This window comes from Amblyomma maculatum, chromosome 10 (genome assembly GCF_055883805.1).
Source record: "Amblyomma maculatum isolate TAMU_Amacu chromosome 10, ASM5588380v1, whole genome shotgun sequence".
In the NCBI taxonomy this organism is placed as follows: Eukaryota; Metazoa; Arthropoda; class Arachnida; order Ixodida; family Ixodidae; genus Amblyomma; species Amblyomma maculatum.
The window spans coordinates 85,002,973-85,021,121 of NC_139353.1; the positions used below are offsets into that span (position 1 = coordinate 85,002,973).

An 18,149-nucleotide genomic window follows, 5' to 3' on the forward strand; every position below is an offset into this window, starting at 1 on the left:
ATATGGGCATTTCACTTCTAAAAGTGCATCAGCTGCCTGCAAAACACCGTCAGGTGAGGCAGACAGCCAAGGCATTGTTGCATGCACAACTGTGCCACTGAGTGTCACATTTAGCCCGGTTTTTTTTTCGAAAACTGCTCACGGGCAACAGCCTCATATTTATGGCCGTGCTTAGTTGCAGCATTTCCAGAAAAGTTTGGTGACAACATGGTCATTACTGCAGCTTTACATGACGTTGTGCTCTTTTTTGGTACTCTTTTCACATTTGATGCCGTCAGCCTCAAGCAGCGAGCAACTTTCTAAAGTGGGCTGTCCTGTTCTCTCGTATTTTCTTCTAGGCATGCAGCAACTCTTGGTGAAAGAACTATGAACTTTGCATAGAAGCTGTTGCACCGGTCACAGCTCTCGGGCAGTGCACTGACGTCATCGTGGACGATGTGTTGCAAGCAAACACTTTCGTCGGCTGTTGGTGTGGGCTGGTGAGGTGCTGTGGAGGTTGCGTGAAGCAGTGTTCCTGAAAGTTAACGTAGACGAGCATGTCAGTGGAGTGAATGGAGTTCAATTAGCAAGCAAACACGGCTTCACAAGAGCTCAGTTTCAAAACATTTCTGATCTTTAGGATAAGAAACCAACATCGGTATTCTGCGGCGTACAAAATGTAAAGCTACTAATTGCAACTACCGTTCATTGTCCACAGTAAAACGTGCTTTATGAAAGAATAGTGTTGGTATTAGCCAGTTAAGCTACTTTCATCAATAAAAAAGCTATCCTTTCACACAGAACGGTGTTTTTTAAGCTGTTATGGTTGCAGCCAGTTAAGCCACTTGTCAATAACAAGATATTCTTTCATACAGCACAGCAATTTTCTGAACTGTTATGATTCCGTAATGAGTAGTGAAATTTCGGAGATGCTATAAAGCATACCTGGTATGTTGAACAGCTCCGGGTAACCGGAGTCTTCATGAGACTTCCTGATTTCGGCTTCAGAAAGCAGCACTTGTGAATTTCGTGCTGGACGTTGCACAGTGGGATCAACAGTCTCTTTCTGAAGGTGGAAGCTAATTCCTTCAATTTCAGAGGGCTGGACGTTTCGTGTAGTGCCCTTGTTCCACTTCGCCGCTTCATCAGTACATGTCCTTCCGGTAAGGCCCCGGGCGACTGCGCAGTCTACTTTCCATAGCACAGCATCAACATGGCTACAGACTCTAGCTTGGCCAGCCATGGAGGTGCAGCCTACACGTAGCACTTCGCCTTCCTTCGTTGCTGACACCCACACATGGTGAGGCTTGTTGTGAACAGCTTGTGATGGCCTGACGTCTGCCTTCAAGATCATAGTGTAATTGTTGACTTTATGTAGGAGGACTTTTCCCACCCAGTTCGACTGTAAATAATTATATGATTGCAGGGACTTGTATGACCGTACTTCTCGCAGGTCACAGGCTTTCGAATGTAGCAAATAATATATGATATCTGGTCCTCTAATTTCGGGCCAATCCTTCATATCTTCTGTCCAATCTTTGATGTTGTCTGGGTGGTCGTAGACAAGGTTTTCTGCAAAGAAAAAGTGAAGTCAGTCATCTCCATGTTTCTATTAATTAAGGTGGGAGCAAAACTCCACTTTCTTTTTCACATGCCCATTTATGCTTCTGAAAACTTCCCTGGAAATAATTTGCTGAGTACGAACGAACATCAGAAATAATGCGCCGGTTAAGAAACATTTAACATTTCAGTCTAACAATATAAACACTGGCTCAATAATGGGATTTTGCTGAGCCATTTTGCGGCACGGCTGGGAGGGCGCCTGTTTGCTTGCGATGCCAGTGCACTTTAAAGATCCCCAGGTGGTCTTAACTATCCGTAGCTCTTTACTGCGGCGGCCCTCATAGCCCGAGTCGCTTTGAGGTGTTGAACCCCACATACCAAATTTGCAAACAACTTGCGAGAAGCAAGCTCTTCGACCCAATACTTTCATGTATGTAGATGAAGCGGCTACGTTTGTTATTCTTCCAAGCACAACTTTTTTCAGTGTCTAAAAAAAAATAAACAATGCTGAGAGTGGAACCCGTCGATAAAAAAACAATGCTGAGAGAGGAACTCGTCGATAAAAAAAAAATTAAACAATTCTGAGAGAGAAAGTCGTCGATAAAAAAAAAATTAAACAATGCTGTGAGAGAAACTCGTCGATAAAAAAAAATTAAACAATGCTGAGAGAGGAACTCGTCGATAAAAAAAAATAATGCCGAGAGAGGAACTCGTCGATAAAAAAAATTAAACAATGCCAAGAGAGGAACTCGTCGATAAAAAAAAATAAACAATGCTGAGAGAGGAACTAGTCAATTTGTATATAACACTTCACAACAATCTGAGAAATGCATGGCTTATAAGGGATGTATGCAGCACTTTTGCCCGCCAAAATATTGTCTCGGCTTTCACCTGTGCCCTACGCGGCCCTGCACATAAAGCTCATTTCGAAACATAGTACCTGGCTGCATCAGTAACGCTCAGATCTGCGACCGCTGTCTCGCGCCGGTTCGCAGAATGTACCACACTACTCGAGCGTCACGCTTCCTTCTTTTGCTAAAATTGTTAAGAGCAACATGCGTTGCACAAGGTGCGATAAACAGGACGATTGAGCTTCTGCTTCTGCGTTGCATTGTGTGGGACAACCACCACATGTTTACCGACCGCTGTCATGCGTCGGCTGTCCGCCGGCGCCTCCTTGCCGAGAACTACGTACGCGTTTGCTTTCGCTAGATCGGGTTACCCTCAACCGCGGAACGTAAAGATCAGATTTAATCCACGACTACAGTCACTGTGTGCAGCAGTAATAAATAAAAATACTTACCACTGACTAGCACGCCGGGCCTCGAACCCGACGCGTTTGACACCAATGCCGACGACGAAGCGCCGGATCCGCTGGCTGGGTTTGCGTTGGCCATTACTTCACACTGGTCGTTCGTGTGAGCATATGAATGGCGTATTAGGTCATGCGGCACAACAGAGGCGAAATGAAAGGAAGAAGCAGTACGAAACACGGCGCCTTGAAGGGCATAAAACAGGTGCACGGCCGTCCGCCTCAGGTTCAGGTTTCACAAGCACAGTCCAAAATGGCGGCATAACCTGTTTCGACGCTAGACGTCGCCCATATCGGGCAATATGGCGCTACTCAAACGACGATTTGTGAAAAGGTCTATAACCAGCGAAGCTAAGTGTGTGTGCGTGCTAGCTTTGACGCGTGCTAACAGACAGATGCGGCGCGCCCTATTTAAGGAGACCGCGCCGCTTGTTGAGTAGTCAGTCAGCCAGTCAGTCAGTCAGTGGTTGCGGCGTGTTCGCCAGTGCTCCGACTGGACTCTCGGGGATCACCTGCTGCTGGCAAGCCCACGGACCTGCAAGGAAGCGGCGCTCGTCTCGTATGGCGGCCACATCGTGACTCTTGAGGCGTCGGACTGCAACAGTGCCCGGTGAACAATTTGGTGTTTGTTTATGTAACTCTCTCGTGTTTGATCTGTTGTAAAGCCTCTGTGTTATTGAATCATTCTGTAGTTGCATGCTTAGCGTTTGTATTCTGTGAACCTCTCGTCCCTGCATTTCAAGTGATCTTGTGTATTCCTTTGTATCGTCTCTTGCTGTACATAAATTGTGTTTTGTTTGTTACTTCTGACTCCGATCCTTACTCTGGTTTGAACTGGCGACAGCTTGGAACCAAACGGCCACCCCCTTCTGTCACTACAAGGGAGTTGAATTCCGGCTGAGCTTGCCACGCAGGTCGAGGGCACCTCCTTTGCGACCGGAACAGCTACCCCCACTTATTCTAAGGGTGTCTGGGAGTGTGCGCTCCGTTAAGGGCGCATCGTTAATAATAATCCCTCATAATTATTACGGGTGGCACCAGGCAAGTCAACATTTGCTGCTTCAGCAGCCTCGTAGGCCCCCCAGTTTCCATGGTGCTACTGGGGAAGATGTCGACGACTGGATCGACCAGTTCGAGCGAGTGGCGCAATTCAATCAGTGGAGCCCTGCTCAGAAGCTGCGCAATGTATATTTCGCCCTTGAGGACTGCGCAAAAACGTGGTATGAGAATAGGGAAGCCAATCTTCAAAGTTGGGATCCCTTTCGCCAGCAGCTGCGGGACACTTTTGCCAGCCACGACCGCCGTGATCGCGCACGCCGCCTCCTAGAAGCCCGTGTGCAACTACCTGGTGGTCATTTTCGCTGAGGACGTCACCCATCTCTGCCGACGGGCTGATCCCGACATAACAGAATCAGCGACGTTGCGCAACCTGATGTAGTCGCAGTCCACCTCAACCATCGCGGACTTCATCAATGAAGCTACCGTCTTTGAGCGAGCTCTGCAGCAACCATGCCGGCGCACAGAGTCTGCCTGTGGTCAGCCCTTCAGCAGTGTGGCGAAATTGTACGGGTCCGCTGAAAATCACTCTCTGCGTGAGCTGATCTGCGAGGTAGCTCGCGAGGAGCTCCTTAAGCTTAATCTTGGATCGCCTAACCCAACGGCCGCTGCGATCACCGAAGCCGTACGTGAAGAAATTCGTCAAAAATTTTCACCGCCTGAGTCGCTGTCGGAGCTACGTTCTATAAACTACGCAGCGGCTCTCGGTCACCCTGCCGTACCTCCAGCGCAAGAGCTTCGTTTCGAATCACAGCCGCCGCCTCCTCTGCAGCCACCATTCCAACAAGTTTCCTACCAGCCACCATTCCACAAGAGCATCGTCATGCTGCCGTCCGCTCCTCAGCCACTATTCTACCAGCCTTCCTAGCAGCCGCCATCCCAGAATATCCCCGTAATGCAGCCACCGGTTCGGAAGGCAGACGTCTTGCGCACTTCTCGCCAACGGCCGCTGTGCTACCACTGCGGAGAACCCGGCCACTTGTACCGTCGTTGTCCATACCGCGAGCTCGGTTTTCGGGGTTTTTCTCATGATTCCCCGCTTCCCCGGGTCGGCGAACGCCCTCCAGAAATCGAGGAATACCTCGCAACCCGTGCAATCTCTTCGAGCGACCGTACACAGTCTTCTCCCATGCGCTACTCGTCACCTAGCCGCCGTGATTTTAATGATGCGCCGAGACGCCGGTCGCCAAGCCCACACAGGGAAAACTGAAGACGGCGACTTCAATAAGGCAGGTTGCTGACGAATGGAATCGGTGTCCCGAAGACCCCCATGAAGACTCAGCCCGATGCTGTGACTACGATGCCGCCACCGCCACATGAACCCGAAACTCCCAATCAACCTCAAGCCGATCACGTTGTTATCGCCGACCTTTCCGTTCTCGTCGACGGACACCCAGTAACCGCTTTGTTAGACACCGGAGCAGACTTCTCAATAATAGGCAAGAATTTCGCAGATCGGCTCACCAAGGTGAAAATTGAATGGCTGGGGCCGCAAATTCGCACTGCTGGCGGTCACCTTATGCCACCGATCGGGCGAGGCACTGCCCGAGTAACCATCGCCAATTCAGCCTTTGTAGTCGTTTTTGTTATCCTGCCGCACTGCTGCAAGGACCTCATACTTGGCATGGACTTTTTACGTGAGCCTGGGGCCATTATTATTGTTCCTCGCCGTACGGTCACGTTTTCGACGCCTGCAACGATGACCGCTGACTCTGAACGACGCCACGCACCTTTACGCATTGTTGACGCGGATGTATCCATGCTGCCACGTTCGTCTGCTCTCGTCACAGTCAGGTGCGACGACCACTCCTATGCTGCCGGTATTGCCGAACAGAACACAGAGCTTCTGTTACATCATGGAGTCTGTGTTGCACGCGGTATAGTTCATCTGACTAATGGTCTAGCTCATGTGCTGATTACGAAAGTCGGGAACAAACGGCAACGCATCGCTAAAGGCACCAAGGTAGATTACTTTGAAGGTGTCGCAGAAGCAGCCCACGACTGTTTTGTTCTTGAGACCAACACTTCTGCCAGCCAAACGCCCAACTTCGACCCTGATGTGAATCCCGCTCTATCACCGGCAGAGGGCAGAGAAGGATAAACTCGTCGGGCTACTATTTAAGTTTTAAGACTGCGTCTAATCCGCCTCCGCGTTAAACAGACGCCCCTGACCAAGCACCGCATAATAACCGACGACCGCACCCGACCAGTCCGACAGAACCCCTAGCGAGTGTCACCGCGGAAACGCGGTCATTTCTCAACAGGTTGACGAGATGTTAAATGACGGTGTCATACAACCATCGAGGAGTCCCTGGGCTTCGCCTGTTGTCCTCGTTAAGAAGAAAGACGGAAGTTTAAGGTTCTGTGTGGACCACTGTAAGCTCAATCAGGTCACAAAAAGACGTCTACCCGCTGCCACGCATTGATGACTCATTGGACTGGCTGAGCCACGCGCGGTACTTTTCATCGCTTAATCTTAAGAGCGGTTACTGGCAGATCGGAGTCGATGAACGTGATCGCAAAAAGACAGCGTTTGTCACCCCCGATGGACTTTATGAATTCAAAGTCCGACCTTTCGGATTATGCTCCGCTCCAGCGACATTTCAGCGAATGATGGACGCAGTTCTATCTGGTCGTAAATGGCAGATGTGTCTAGTCTACCTGGACGACGTTGTGTTTTCGCCAACGTTCGAGGCACACCTCCAACATCACTCCGCTGTGCTACGGGCTATCAGATCTGCCGGCCTCACATCAAAGCCCCAAAAGTGCCACTTTGGCTATGAAGAGCTCCTGTTCCTGGGCCACGTCGTCAGCCATCGAGGAGTTCGTCCCGATCCCGCTAAAACATCAGCCTTCACCAAAGTCTCTACTCCATGTAACAAGAAGACAGTTCGCGGTTTCTTGGGCCTCTGCGCCTATTACCGTAGGTTGATTGAAGACGTTTCGCGCATTGCCGCTCCGTTGACACGTCTCACACGGGATGATCTCAACTTCACCTGGATGGACAAACAGCAAAAGGCATTCGACGAGTTACGGCACCGCCTGCAGACAACACCTGTGCTTGCCCATTTTGATGCGAATGCCGAGACTCTGGTCCACACAGATGCCAGCAACGTGGGTCTAGGCGCTGTACTCGTCGAGAGACAAGACGGTGCCGAGCGATTTATTGCATACGCCAACCGGAATTTGTCCCGTGCCAAATCGAACTATTTCACCACCAAAAAGAATGTCTGGCTGTTGTATGAGCGGTGATAAAATTTCGACCCTATCTTTATGGCCGGCACTTTCGGGTTGTGAGTGACCACCACTCTCTGTGCTGATTAACGCACTTGCGAGACCCCTCCGGACGCCTTGAACGATGGAGGTAACGGCTACAGGAGTTCGACATGACCATCGTGTATACGTCTGGACGTCAGCACAACGACGCTGACGGCTTGTCCCATTCACCTGTCGAGGCTGCGCGAGAATACGAAGAACCAGACTTCCCCCTTATTGCTGCCGTCGACGCGCTTACTGTTTCGCAGCAGCAACGTAACGACCCGGCTCTCGAACCACTGATCAATTTTCTGGAAGCGCGCACTACAGACGTTGCCCGTCTCTTTGCCAGAATGCATTCATAGTTTTGCATGCGAAACAATGTTTTATCCAAGTTCAACTTCACTCCGACGGTAAGAGATTATCTCCTCGTCGTACCGGACTCTCTTCGCGAAGAAATCTTACAGGCATGTCATGACGAGTCCAACGCGGGTCACCTGGGATATGCTCTAATTCTGGCCCGAATTCAGAAGAGCTATTACTGGCCAAACCTTGCGACCGCAGTACGACATCACGTGAGAACATGCCATGATTGCCAGCGACGCAATACACCGTCTGTGAAACCGGCCGGTTTACTGCATCCTGTTCAAATGCCAAGATACCCATTCGAACAAGTTGGCGTGGATCTGGTGGGTCCTTTTCCAATTTCTGATTCGGGCAACAGGTGGATAATTGTCGCTACAGATTACCTCACGCGTTACGCTGAAACGAACGGCAATCGAGGCAGCGAAATTTTTCATCGAACGCATTCTCCTGAGGTACGGCGCCCCGACAGTTATAATAACGGACCGAGGCACTACATTCACTGCCAAGCTACTGGAATCTGTCATGCAGCTAAGCGGTACTACCCATCGCAGGTCAACCGCCTACCATTCACAAACTAATGGCTTGACAGAACGTCTGAACAAATCTCTCGCCGACATGATGTCCATGTACGTGGATGTGGGACATCGGTCTTGTGATGACGTCCTCCCGTACGTCACATTCGCGTACAACACGGCGCAGCAGGAAACAACGCAAATGACACCGTTCTCGTTATTGCTTGGCCGCGAAGTTTCGACAATTCTCGAAGCCATCTGGCCCTACGACGGCTGTGACCTCGAAGTTGCCGCCGAGGAGTTCACTTAACGCGCAGAAGCGCGAGAGCAGGCGAGAGCACGCATCCGGAATCAGCAAGGTCGAGAAGCCCACCGTTACGATCGCGGCCACCATGTAGTGACTTTCGAACCGGGCGACAGAGTGTGGCTCTGGACTCCGATTCGACGTCGGGAACTATCCGAAAAACTTCTGAAGCAGTACTTTGGCCCATGCAAAGTGCTCCGTCAGCTGAGCGACGTCACGTACAGAGTGCTTTCGGAAGGCTTTTCTTCTACTCGTCACCAGCAGAAATCCGAGGTCGTCCATGTCGTGCGCATGAAGCCGTACTTTTCGCGAGAAAATTAACGCACCGCTTACCACATGTTTCTAGCTTTATTTTTTTTCTCTGTGCTTTCGAATCCATCAAGTTCACATTTATTTTTTTTAGAGAGGGGGGTAATGTAGCGTGTGCAAAAGCAGCCGCTAGGCGGCTGTTAATCGAGAGTCTCGTGCGCGGACTCGAAGAAGTAGCCCCGTGGCGTTCCATGAGAAGAAGCTGAAGTTAGCTGCTGTCTTTCGGTGCTACAGACCTGCTGTCCTGCGCCTGCTAGATCAACCCCCATTAAAATCCAACATTCTGGTTACGGGCCTAAACGGCTACGTGTCAATATATATATATATATATATATATATATATATATATATATATATATATATATATTGCCACCTAAAGTTGCCAGGCAAGGCCGTTCGTCTAGCCCTGGTCAGACAAACTGAAAACAGCGACCTTCGGGGCGAGGCCGCTGGTAGTCGCTGCGTTGGAGACCTCCCGTCGTCGCCGCTTCGATACAACCGCGAGCTGCTGGTACCATCCCATAGGGAAGCCAAAAGCGTTTCTCTGGGCATTTCTGTTATTTTAGACGGTCGTACTACAGCCAATGCATTAGTGGATACCGGTCCGGATTATTCAGTTTTGAGTGGTCGCATGGCGACTGTTTTGAGGAAGGTGCTCACTGCTTGGCCAGGTGTGTACCTTCAAACCGCCGGCGGTCATATAGTTACCCCAAATGGGATGTGCACGGCAGCATTCAAGTTAACAGATATACGTTCGTCGTTAGTTGCGTCGTTTTGAGTGACTGTTCCCGTGACCTTATCCTCGGCATTGACTTTCGGCGAGAGTACGGAGCAGTTATCGACCTGCGAAATAGACGCGTCACATTTTCGACAATCTGCCGAACGAGATAGTAGCAGTCCTTGCAATGCCGCACTTCACGTTTCCGCCGAGAGCGTTTCGCTGCCGCCGCGAAGCAGTGTTCTTGTGGAAGTTACCTGTGACGATTTCCGTGCCGGCGATGCTGTAGCGGAAACGAACCATTCACTCCTGCTTGCTCAAGGCATCTGCGCTGCTCGAAATTTATTGTCACTTCACAATGGCCGGGCTGCACTCCTTGTCACAAATTTTTCTAATGAGCTCCAGCACTTGTTTCCGGGAACTGCTATCGCTTTCGCTGACCCTCTTAAGCACGATCGGGTCTGGTTTGCATCCACGGCAGTCGAAACTAATGAGCCATCTCTTGACAACATCGACATTAACTGCCACTTGTCGAAGGAGAAACGGCAGGCCTTAGAGCTACTGTTGCTGGACTTCAAGCACTGTTATGCTTCTTCCTCGAAGGTTCGTCAAGCGCCCATCACACAACATCGCATCATTACTTATGAAAGACGCTCGCCCTATACGATAGCAGCCTTATCGTGGGTCTGCCAAAGAACGAGAAGTGGTCCAGACGCAGGTTCAGGAGATGCTGGATGATGGTGTTGTGCAGCCTTCACAAAGTCCGTGGTCTTCACCAGTAGTCCTGGTCAAGAAGAAAGACGGCACTCTTTGATTTTGCCTCGACTATCGGAAATTCAATAATGTGACAAAGAAAGATGTATACCCGTTGCCGCGCATCGATGACTCACTGGACAGTTTGCAACGTGCGAAGTATTTTTCATCTATTGATTTGAAGAGCGGCTATTGGCAAATCGAAGTAGGCGAAGGAGACCGAGAAAAAACCGCATTAGTCACTCCAGATGGCCTATATTAATTCCAAGTACTCCCATTTGGATTGTGCTCTGTCCCAGATACATTCCAAAGGATGATGGACACCGTCCTGACTGGCCTCAAGTGGCAGATCTGTCTTGTGTACTTGGACGACGTAGTTGTTTTTTCGGAAACATTTGACCAACACCTTGAACGCCTTCGAGCTGTACTGAAAGCGCTCCGTTCTCCTGATCTCACGCTGAAGCCCGAGAAATGCCACTTCGGGTATGCAGAACTCACGTTCCTTGGCCATGTGAGCGCTGATGGGGTCCGCCCGGATCTCGATAACACTGCTGCCGTCGCGCGGTTTCCCGTTCCAGCTAACAAGAGGGCTTTGAAGGAGGCAGTGCGGTGATGGTGCTCATAGCGGTGCTTCCGTTCTTGTTGGGCGGCTTCAGTGTTGCAGCGAGCAATTTGCCGGTAATGGACCATACGTGTAGAAAACTTGTCGCTCAACGATGCAGATGAGGAGGCAGGTGCAGAGAAGAAGGTGGTGTCGAATAGGGTTTTTGGTTGACGGCCATAAACTAAGAAGAATGGGCTGTAGCCTGTGGTGTGTTGAACGGCGGAATTATAGGCATAGGTAAGGAAAGTGGAAATGGTGTTTCAGTTTTTATGGCCAGGACTGACGTACATGAATATCATGTCGGAAAAGGTGCGGTGAACGCGTTCGATGAGGCCATTGATCTGAGGATTATAACTAGAAGATGTTTTGTGGACGGTGTTGGCAGCGTGGATTACTTCCGCCAAGACTTGGGAAAGAAATGTCTTCCCACTGTCGCTAACCAAGATACGAGGAGCACCATGACGCAAGGCCATCGCTCGCAGGAAAAACTCGGAAACTTCAGAAGCGGCACCGGAGCAAAGGGGGGCTGTTTCAGCGTAGCGCGTCAGATGGACAATGGCGGTTACAGCCCACTATGACCGGCGGCCGTGAGAGGTAGGGGGTCGAATAAGTCAATGGCGACAGAATCGAAAGGCACGGATGGGCAACGAAAAGGTTTCAAAGTGCCGGCAGAAAGATATGTTGACCGCTTACGATGTTGGCAAGAAGCACATGATGATGTGCATTTGGCGACGCTGGTAGAAAGTCCGGGCCAAAAGTAGAGGCTTTTTATACGGTCGTACGTCTTGTGGTGTCCTTAATGACCGGCAGTGGCATCGTCATGGTAAGCCTCCAACACAAGATGGAGAGAGCGAGGAACAATGAGAACCCACCGGTGACCAGTCGTGTGGTATACAGAGCGGTAAAGTGTTCAGTGTTGAATCCGGAAAAGGCGAAGCTGATGACGCAGGCGACTATTGGGTGCAGGTGATTGACCGCGGAGGCGAGCGATAATTGTGCTGCAGTAAGAATCAGTCTGCTACAATGCCGAGAAGTTGCTGCTTAGTTCCAGTGGAGAGGCCTCGATGGGCGCAACATCCAGACGATCACCCGAAGTCTGACGTGAGGGGCAGAGTGTAGTCGTGTAGTGGCCGCAGGGAAGTTGGTTGGGCTAGAAGACAGCGAGCATCGAGAGAGGGCGTCAGCATCGAAGCGTTTTCTGCCGGATTTGTACGTGATGGTGAAGGTATACTCTTGTAAACGTAACACCCAGTGCCGACCTGACCGGATAGGTTCTTTAACGACGGCAGCCAACAGAGCGCATGATGAGTGGTGACGATTGTGAAGTGGCGAGCATACAAATAGGGTCTATATCTTTGGATAGATCAAACAATGGCGAGGCATTCTTGTTCCGTAATGCCGCAGTTACGCTCAGATGCTGTGACAGAACGGCTAGCGTATGCTACAACCTGCTCTTCGGACACAGCGTTGCTTTGCAAAAGAACGGCACCGATGCATTGTCCACTGGCGTCAGTATGAAGAATGGTGGGAGCTGTCTCATCAAAATGTGAAAGCACAGGACTTGAAGTGAGTGCTTGCTTGAGGTATTGGAAGGCCTGTTCACATTTATTGCACCATAAGAAACGCGCGTCAGACTTCAGAAGGTTGTGTAAAGGGCCGCAACAGAAGCAAAGTTTCGAATAAAAAGTCAGAAGTACGACGCCAACCAGAGAAAGCTGCGCAGTTCTTTTTGGCGTTTGGGCTGAGGAAAATTATTTACATCTGCAATTTAGTCAGGATCGGGCTGTATGCCCGCCTTGCTAACGACACGGCCGAGGACTTTGATGGTTTTGCTGGCGGAGTTGCATTTTTTGTTGTTGCGCTGGAGACCGGCTCGTGCCAGACATGTGAGAACATCTGTGAGACGGTGCAAGTGCTGGGAGAACTCCGACGAAAAGATGATAATATCGTCTAGATAACACAAGCACGTCTTCCATTTCATTCCTCGAAGCACTGTGTAGATCATGCGCTCGATGGTGGCTGGAGCATTACATAAACCGAAAGGCATCACATTGAATTCATAAAGACCATCGGGAGTAGCAAATGCAGTCTTGTCGTTGTCGGATTCATGCATGGGAATTTGCCAATTTCCCGAGCGCAAGTCGAGACTTGAGAAATACTCTGAGAACATGAGAGGACCAGGAGGTGCTCGATGGCCGGATGATAATTCGCGCGAGCATGTCGGCAACTTGGTCCTTAGTGATTTTGCGCTCTGATGAGGAAACGCGATATGGGCGGCGACGAACAATGGTTGATCCCTCAGTCTCTATGCGGTGGGCGGTGACACATGTTTGGCCTACATTTGACGTACACACATCAAAAGAGTGTTTTTTCAAAAGGACTGCGAGCAATGCCGCCGACTGTTCAGAAGTTAGGTCAGTGCTGATGGTTTCCGCGAGCGCCGAGGAAGGTCGCTGAGGTAGAGCATCAGATGGTGCAGAAGCACAGGAAAGCATGGCGAGGGGAACAGGATCTCCTTCAAAAAGAAAGCCAGCAGTTCCTCCATTCGGTAAAAATAAAGGCTGGGAACGAGTGTTCATCGCCACGACAACCGCGCAATCGCTTTTGAAACAGGTGAGGATGGAGGCAAGCGCTACGCCGTCGGAGGTCCACCGTGGCGCTGGTATCATTAACTCATTATCATTATCCGCGACTTAGTGATAAGAATAAAAGCGCGAAATTCTCTCTTCCATAAGTTCCTATCATGCAGAGAGAAATTATTATTTCAGGAATGCAAAAAGATCCGTAACAAGTTAGGTAACGATATAAAGAAAGCACGTATCCACTACTATGCCAATAAATTTGCTGACATTTATTATGATCCTCAAAAGACATGGCGCATTGTAAAAAGCTTACTTGGCAAACACCATACAGTTTTACCTGATGATTTAAAGATTGATAACCAAATCTACGGTGGTGTGGCTCTCAGTAATGTGTTCAATAGACATTTTTTACCTTTGGATCTTTTACTACTTCTGGTTCTTACGATTTCGATAAGTATATTCAGTGCAACCTGACTAAGTCCATGTTTCTTTATCCAGTCACAGAAGCCGAAATTGTCGACCTAGTTAATGACCTTAAAAATAACAGTTCATGTGGTTTCGATGGCATTATGGCAGCACCAATCAAAGCGGTTTCTGATATTCTATCTGAAGTGTTATGCCACTTAACTAATCAGGTGTTATCTACAGGAATATTTCCAGATAAAATGAAAATTGGTAAAGTCATAGTTCTACCCAAAGGGGGTGCCGTCGATTGTATCAGTAACTATCGCCCCAATATCAGTCCTCCCACTGTTTTCCAAGATAGTAGAAAAAGTAATTAATCTAAGGCTAACTAAGCACTTGACTGAAAATTCCTTGCTCTCTGCAGCCCAGTATGGTTTCCAGAGAGGTAAGTCAACTGAATCTGCTCTATTATTCATTAAAGATAAGATAGCACATAATATAGACATGCAGTTGTGTACTATAGGAATTTTTTTGGACTTCAACAAAGCTTTTGACTCAATTAAGCATGAAATACTTTTTGAAAAACTGCCACACTACGGAATAAGAGGCGTCGCACTTCAACTGCTCCAAAGCTACTTGTCAAACCGTTCTCAGTTTGTCGTTATAAATAATTTTGCCTCGGATCCTGAATTCATTAAATACGGTGTTCCTCAAGGTTCCATCCTAGGCCCTCTATTATTTCTTTAATATATAAATGATATAATTGCTATCCCTGAAACTTCCAATATCTTGCTCTATTCCGATGACACGAGCGCCTTTTTTTCCTCGCCAAGCTTACCCTCTCCAGTGTCTGCAGCTGACAAATGGCTTGAAGATCTGTCGAGTTGGCTTTGTGCAAACCAGCTGATGTTAAATGTTAATAAAACAAAATATATAATTTTTCCGCTGTCAATAAACCAATAAATAAAAATATCACATTTTCGTTCCAATCTGTCTCCTTAGAACGTGTTTCAGTGCATAAGTATTTAAGTGTTCTATTTCACGAAAACCTCCGCTGGTCTTATCATGTAGATTTTGTATCCAGCAAAACAGCCCGATACATAGGCATACTGAATAAATTTCGCCCGCTTCTGCCAATGTACTTGAGGAAGCAACTATATTTTTTCTCTGTCAAGTCTTGTGTTCAGTACTGCCTGTTGGTATGGGGAGTGGGTACAAAAACCAACATGGAAAAGATTTATATTTTGCAAAAGAAAGGCCTTCGGTTTATACACAACCTGTCTAGATATGATTCTGCGTCTGCATACTTTAAACTAAATAATATATTAAGTATTACAGCCCTCTATAAACAACGACTATCCGAATTTATATACCGACAATACAAAACTGACAGTAATGCGTTTTTAACTACGTTTATAACACGGATCCACATTACGTCCTTAGAAATGTGAACTTTATAAAACCTCGCATAAGGACCGGGTATGGTATGCAGTTAATTCACTGGCAAATCCCTAATCTCTTGAACTGCTATCCTGACATATTTTATCTACTTGAAGAATCATCCTCCTTGTTAAAATTAAAAAAAAATTAAGATGCACTTTTTGGAACATACGTGATTATTTGTTTCCTATTTTCGTTGTGTAATACCAATTACTGTTGACACTGTTGCCTTGATCTATGTTAAGGAATGAATTTTATGTGTTTTGCCCCTGGTTTGTGTTTGTATTACATTCTCACATATGACTGACTATTTTGTGCTGCTCTGTGCCTGCTGCGTTGTGTTGCACATGTCAATTGTGGTGCCGAAGGCCCAGTCAGGTGACTTGTACGTCACCTTTAGCCTCGGTCCCACGGCAAGAATTGTATTTTTGCTACAAACTGCAATAAACAAAGCATCGCGGTCAAGTGCATAATCGAGGTTAGCAGTGATAAGGTGCTCACGGCCATGGCTCAAAACGTAGTCAAGGGCAGCGAGCAGACGGAGTGGGGAGGAGGCAGATTTTGATTCGAACTCAGTGTCCGCAATGTGAATGAGGCGGTCACGGCAGGAGATAAGGGCAGACGCCGACGATAAAAAGTCCCAGCCTAAAATTATTTCATAAACGCATCACGGAATCACTACAAACTCAATATGATGGCACTGGACATCAACGAGAATGTGCGCTGTGCATTGCTCTATGGGTGTGATGGTGGTACTATTCGCTCCATGGAGAGGGGGACCGCTGTACGGAGTTATTACTTGGCGGAGACGATAACACAAGTTGCTATTAATGACGGTATAAGCGGAACCCGTATCGATGAGGGCTTAAACGTATACTCCTTCGATGAGTACTTTCAGTATGTTAGACGGGTGTCCGGGAAGAATTCCAGAGTTCGTTTGTGAAGCAGCTTTCCCTTCAAACACTGCTTCTGTTAGTTGTCCGCGCTAGAAAGAAACGATTGGGAAAGCGGTCGAAGTGGGGACGAGTAGCGTAAAGGCAATGGGGAGCGGCGTTGCGTAGAACGAGAGGGTCGGGAATTATCCTGGGAATCCTGCGGTGATGGAGAATGGTAGAAGGAATCGGAGTTTGGGACCGTGGAAGCTTCAGGCTGGCGCAGGCGGGGATTCTCGAATGGAGCATAACCACGCTGTTCGCTTGCTGGCGCCGGTGACTGACGCGGAAGATGTGACCGCGGATTCTGCAGTAATAGCAGACTGGGCGGGAAGGACGCAGGATTGTCGATAACGGGGCGGTTGAGAGCATGAGGCTACAGGAGCTACATGACCACACCTAGGAGCAGGACAAGGAGAATGGACTGGGGCAAGTGGCTTAAAAGCCATTTCAGCGTATGCGGGAAAGCGGCAGGCGGTAGTCGGCGTGGCTAGTGCCACGGCGCAGGTGAAGGCGGCCAGGTCCTCCTTGACGACGCTGCGCAAACCTGAAGGTTCTGGTGGGAGGTTCGAGCTTCCAAGAGCTACGCTTGCTTGATTTGCGAGCTGTTCTCATATAACGGCACGTATATGCGCAGGTTGTCATCAACAAGAACGCCGTCATTGATTTTATCGTGCTGCGGGCGGAACGACTGGAGTTCGTCCAGTCATTGGCAGGTGGTGGTTATGTCCGACACAGCGGAGGGGTTCTGAACCAACAAGGCGTTGAAAGCGACGATTCCGATGCCCGTAACAATATGCCGAAAGCGTTCAGGTTCCGTAATAGCATCGACTAGGTGGCAAAGCGCTAAATATTTCTCGATAAATGATGTGTAAGACTCACTAGGTTGCTAAAGACGGGCTTCGAGCTCCCTCTTAGCCAGCTCAGAACGACCAGATGGTGTGCCAAACATTTTCCGCAGCTGCTGAGTGAATGTTGATTAATCAGGGATGTGGTCCCCGGGATTGAGAAACCACGTTTTTGCAACGTCAGTCAAGTAGACGGCAACGTTCAGTAGCTTGTGGGAGTCATCTAGGTGGTTGAAGGAAATCACTCTGTTGTAATTATCAAGCCTGTCTTTGACATCGTCGCCGCGAAGGCCGACAAAGAGCTGGCAATCGCGCTGGTGGCTAGTGATGGTCCAGGTAGGAGTAGCCGCAACAGCAGGGGAAGATGCCGGGAGCGGTCTGGTTCTGTTGCCCTCGTTCATACCGAACGGGTGTGAGGGCAAACGAAGGCCAGAACTGAGCTCAGGGGAAACAGTAGACAGGTCGAAAGCGAGAAGCTTGGGATACTAAAGGAACCTCCGCCACTTGTTAGCCACACTGCTCGAACAAACGTCTTTATTCCAGCCACAATCTGGAACGCTGCGCGTGATCTTGCGAACACCGGGGTATGATGAGGATGCTGCGTATGTACAGGTGAGAGGTTAAAGAGGTGAAAGTTCTGGCAGGGCGCTCCCAATATATATACATAACGATGGCTTCAGTATGTTTCCTTACATGCGAAAGTATGCGCACTGGTTCGTCGGCTTCCAACTTGCCAACGTCGCAAGCCTGGCCTTAGCCACTCAGCCAGCCCGACTCTGTCTTTTCTGCCTCTCACGGTCTTTCCGCAGTGATTTTGATTTTGGAGTAATTGGACTCGACTCGTAGTTATGCTCTTATACACTGCTTCCAACAAGCGCTATGTGATTATAGCCAACTATTAGTTTGCCGACACTCACTAACAAGTTATTTGACTAGCCGGACAACTGTTGCTTACCATCTGCGGACGAAGAATTAGACGGAAAGATTTACCAGTGCCTCGGACGACGAGCTTGCAATGTATGCAGTACGCGAAGTCCCATCATTCAAACTCGGACCTGATCCTACTGTTTGTTGCATATAGTTAAAAACCCGCCATGCCAATTAGTAGTCGTATTTTTCCGTTTTTTCTCCTCGTCGGGCTACAACATTCCTTTCTGTCATGACGTGTCCTAGGCGCAATTGCCGCAGGTATTTCATAGCACGCTAAACAT

General features: G+C 48.8%; 1 protein-coding gene across 1 annotated transcript; it reads right to left on the minus strand.

Annotated features, from left to right (window-relative positions):
- Positions 1-299: 299 nt before the first annotated feature.
- Positions 300-4,312, minus strand: LOC146176932 (uncharacterized). The gene is made up of 3 exons (XM_084581426.1): positions 4,243-4,312; positions 925-1,551; positions 300-514 (listed from the first exon to the last, which is right to left on the minus strand). The coding sequence occupies exons 1-3, from the start codon at positions 4,310-4,312 to the stop codon at positions 300-302; spliced, it is 912 nt and encodes a 303-aa protein (XP_084437552.1).
- Between the last annotated feature and the right edge of the window lie 13,837 nt (positions 4,313-18,149).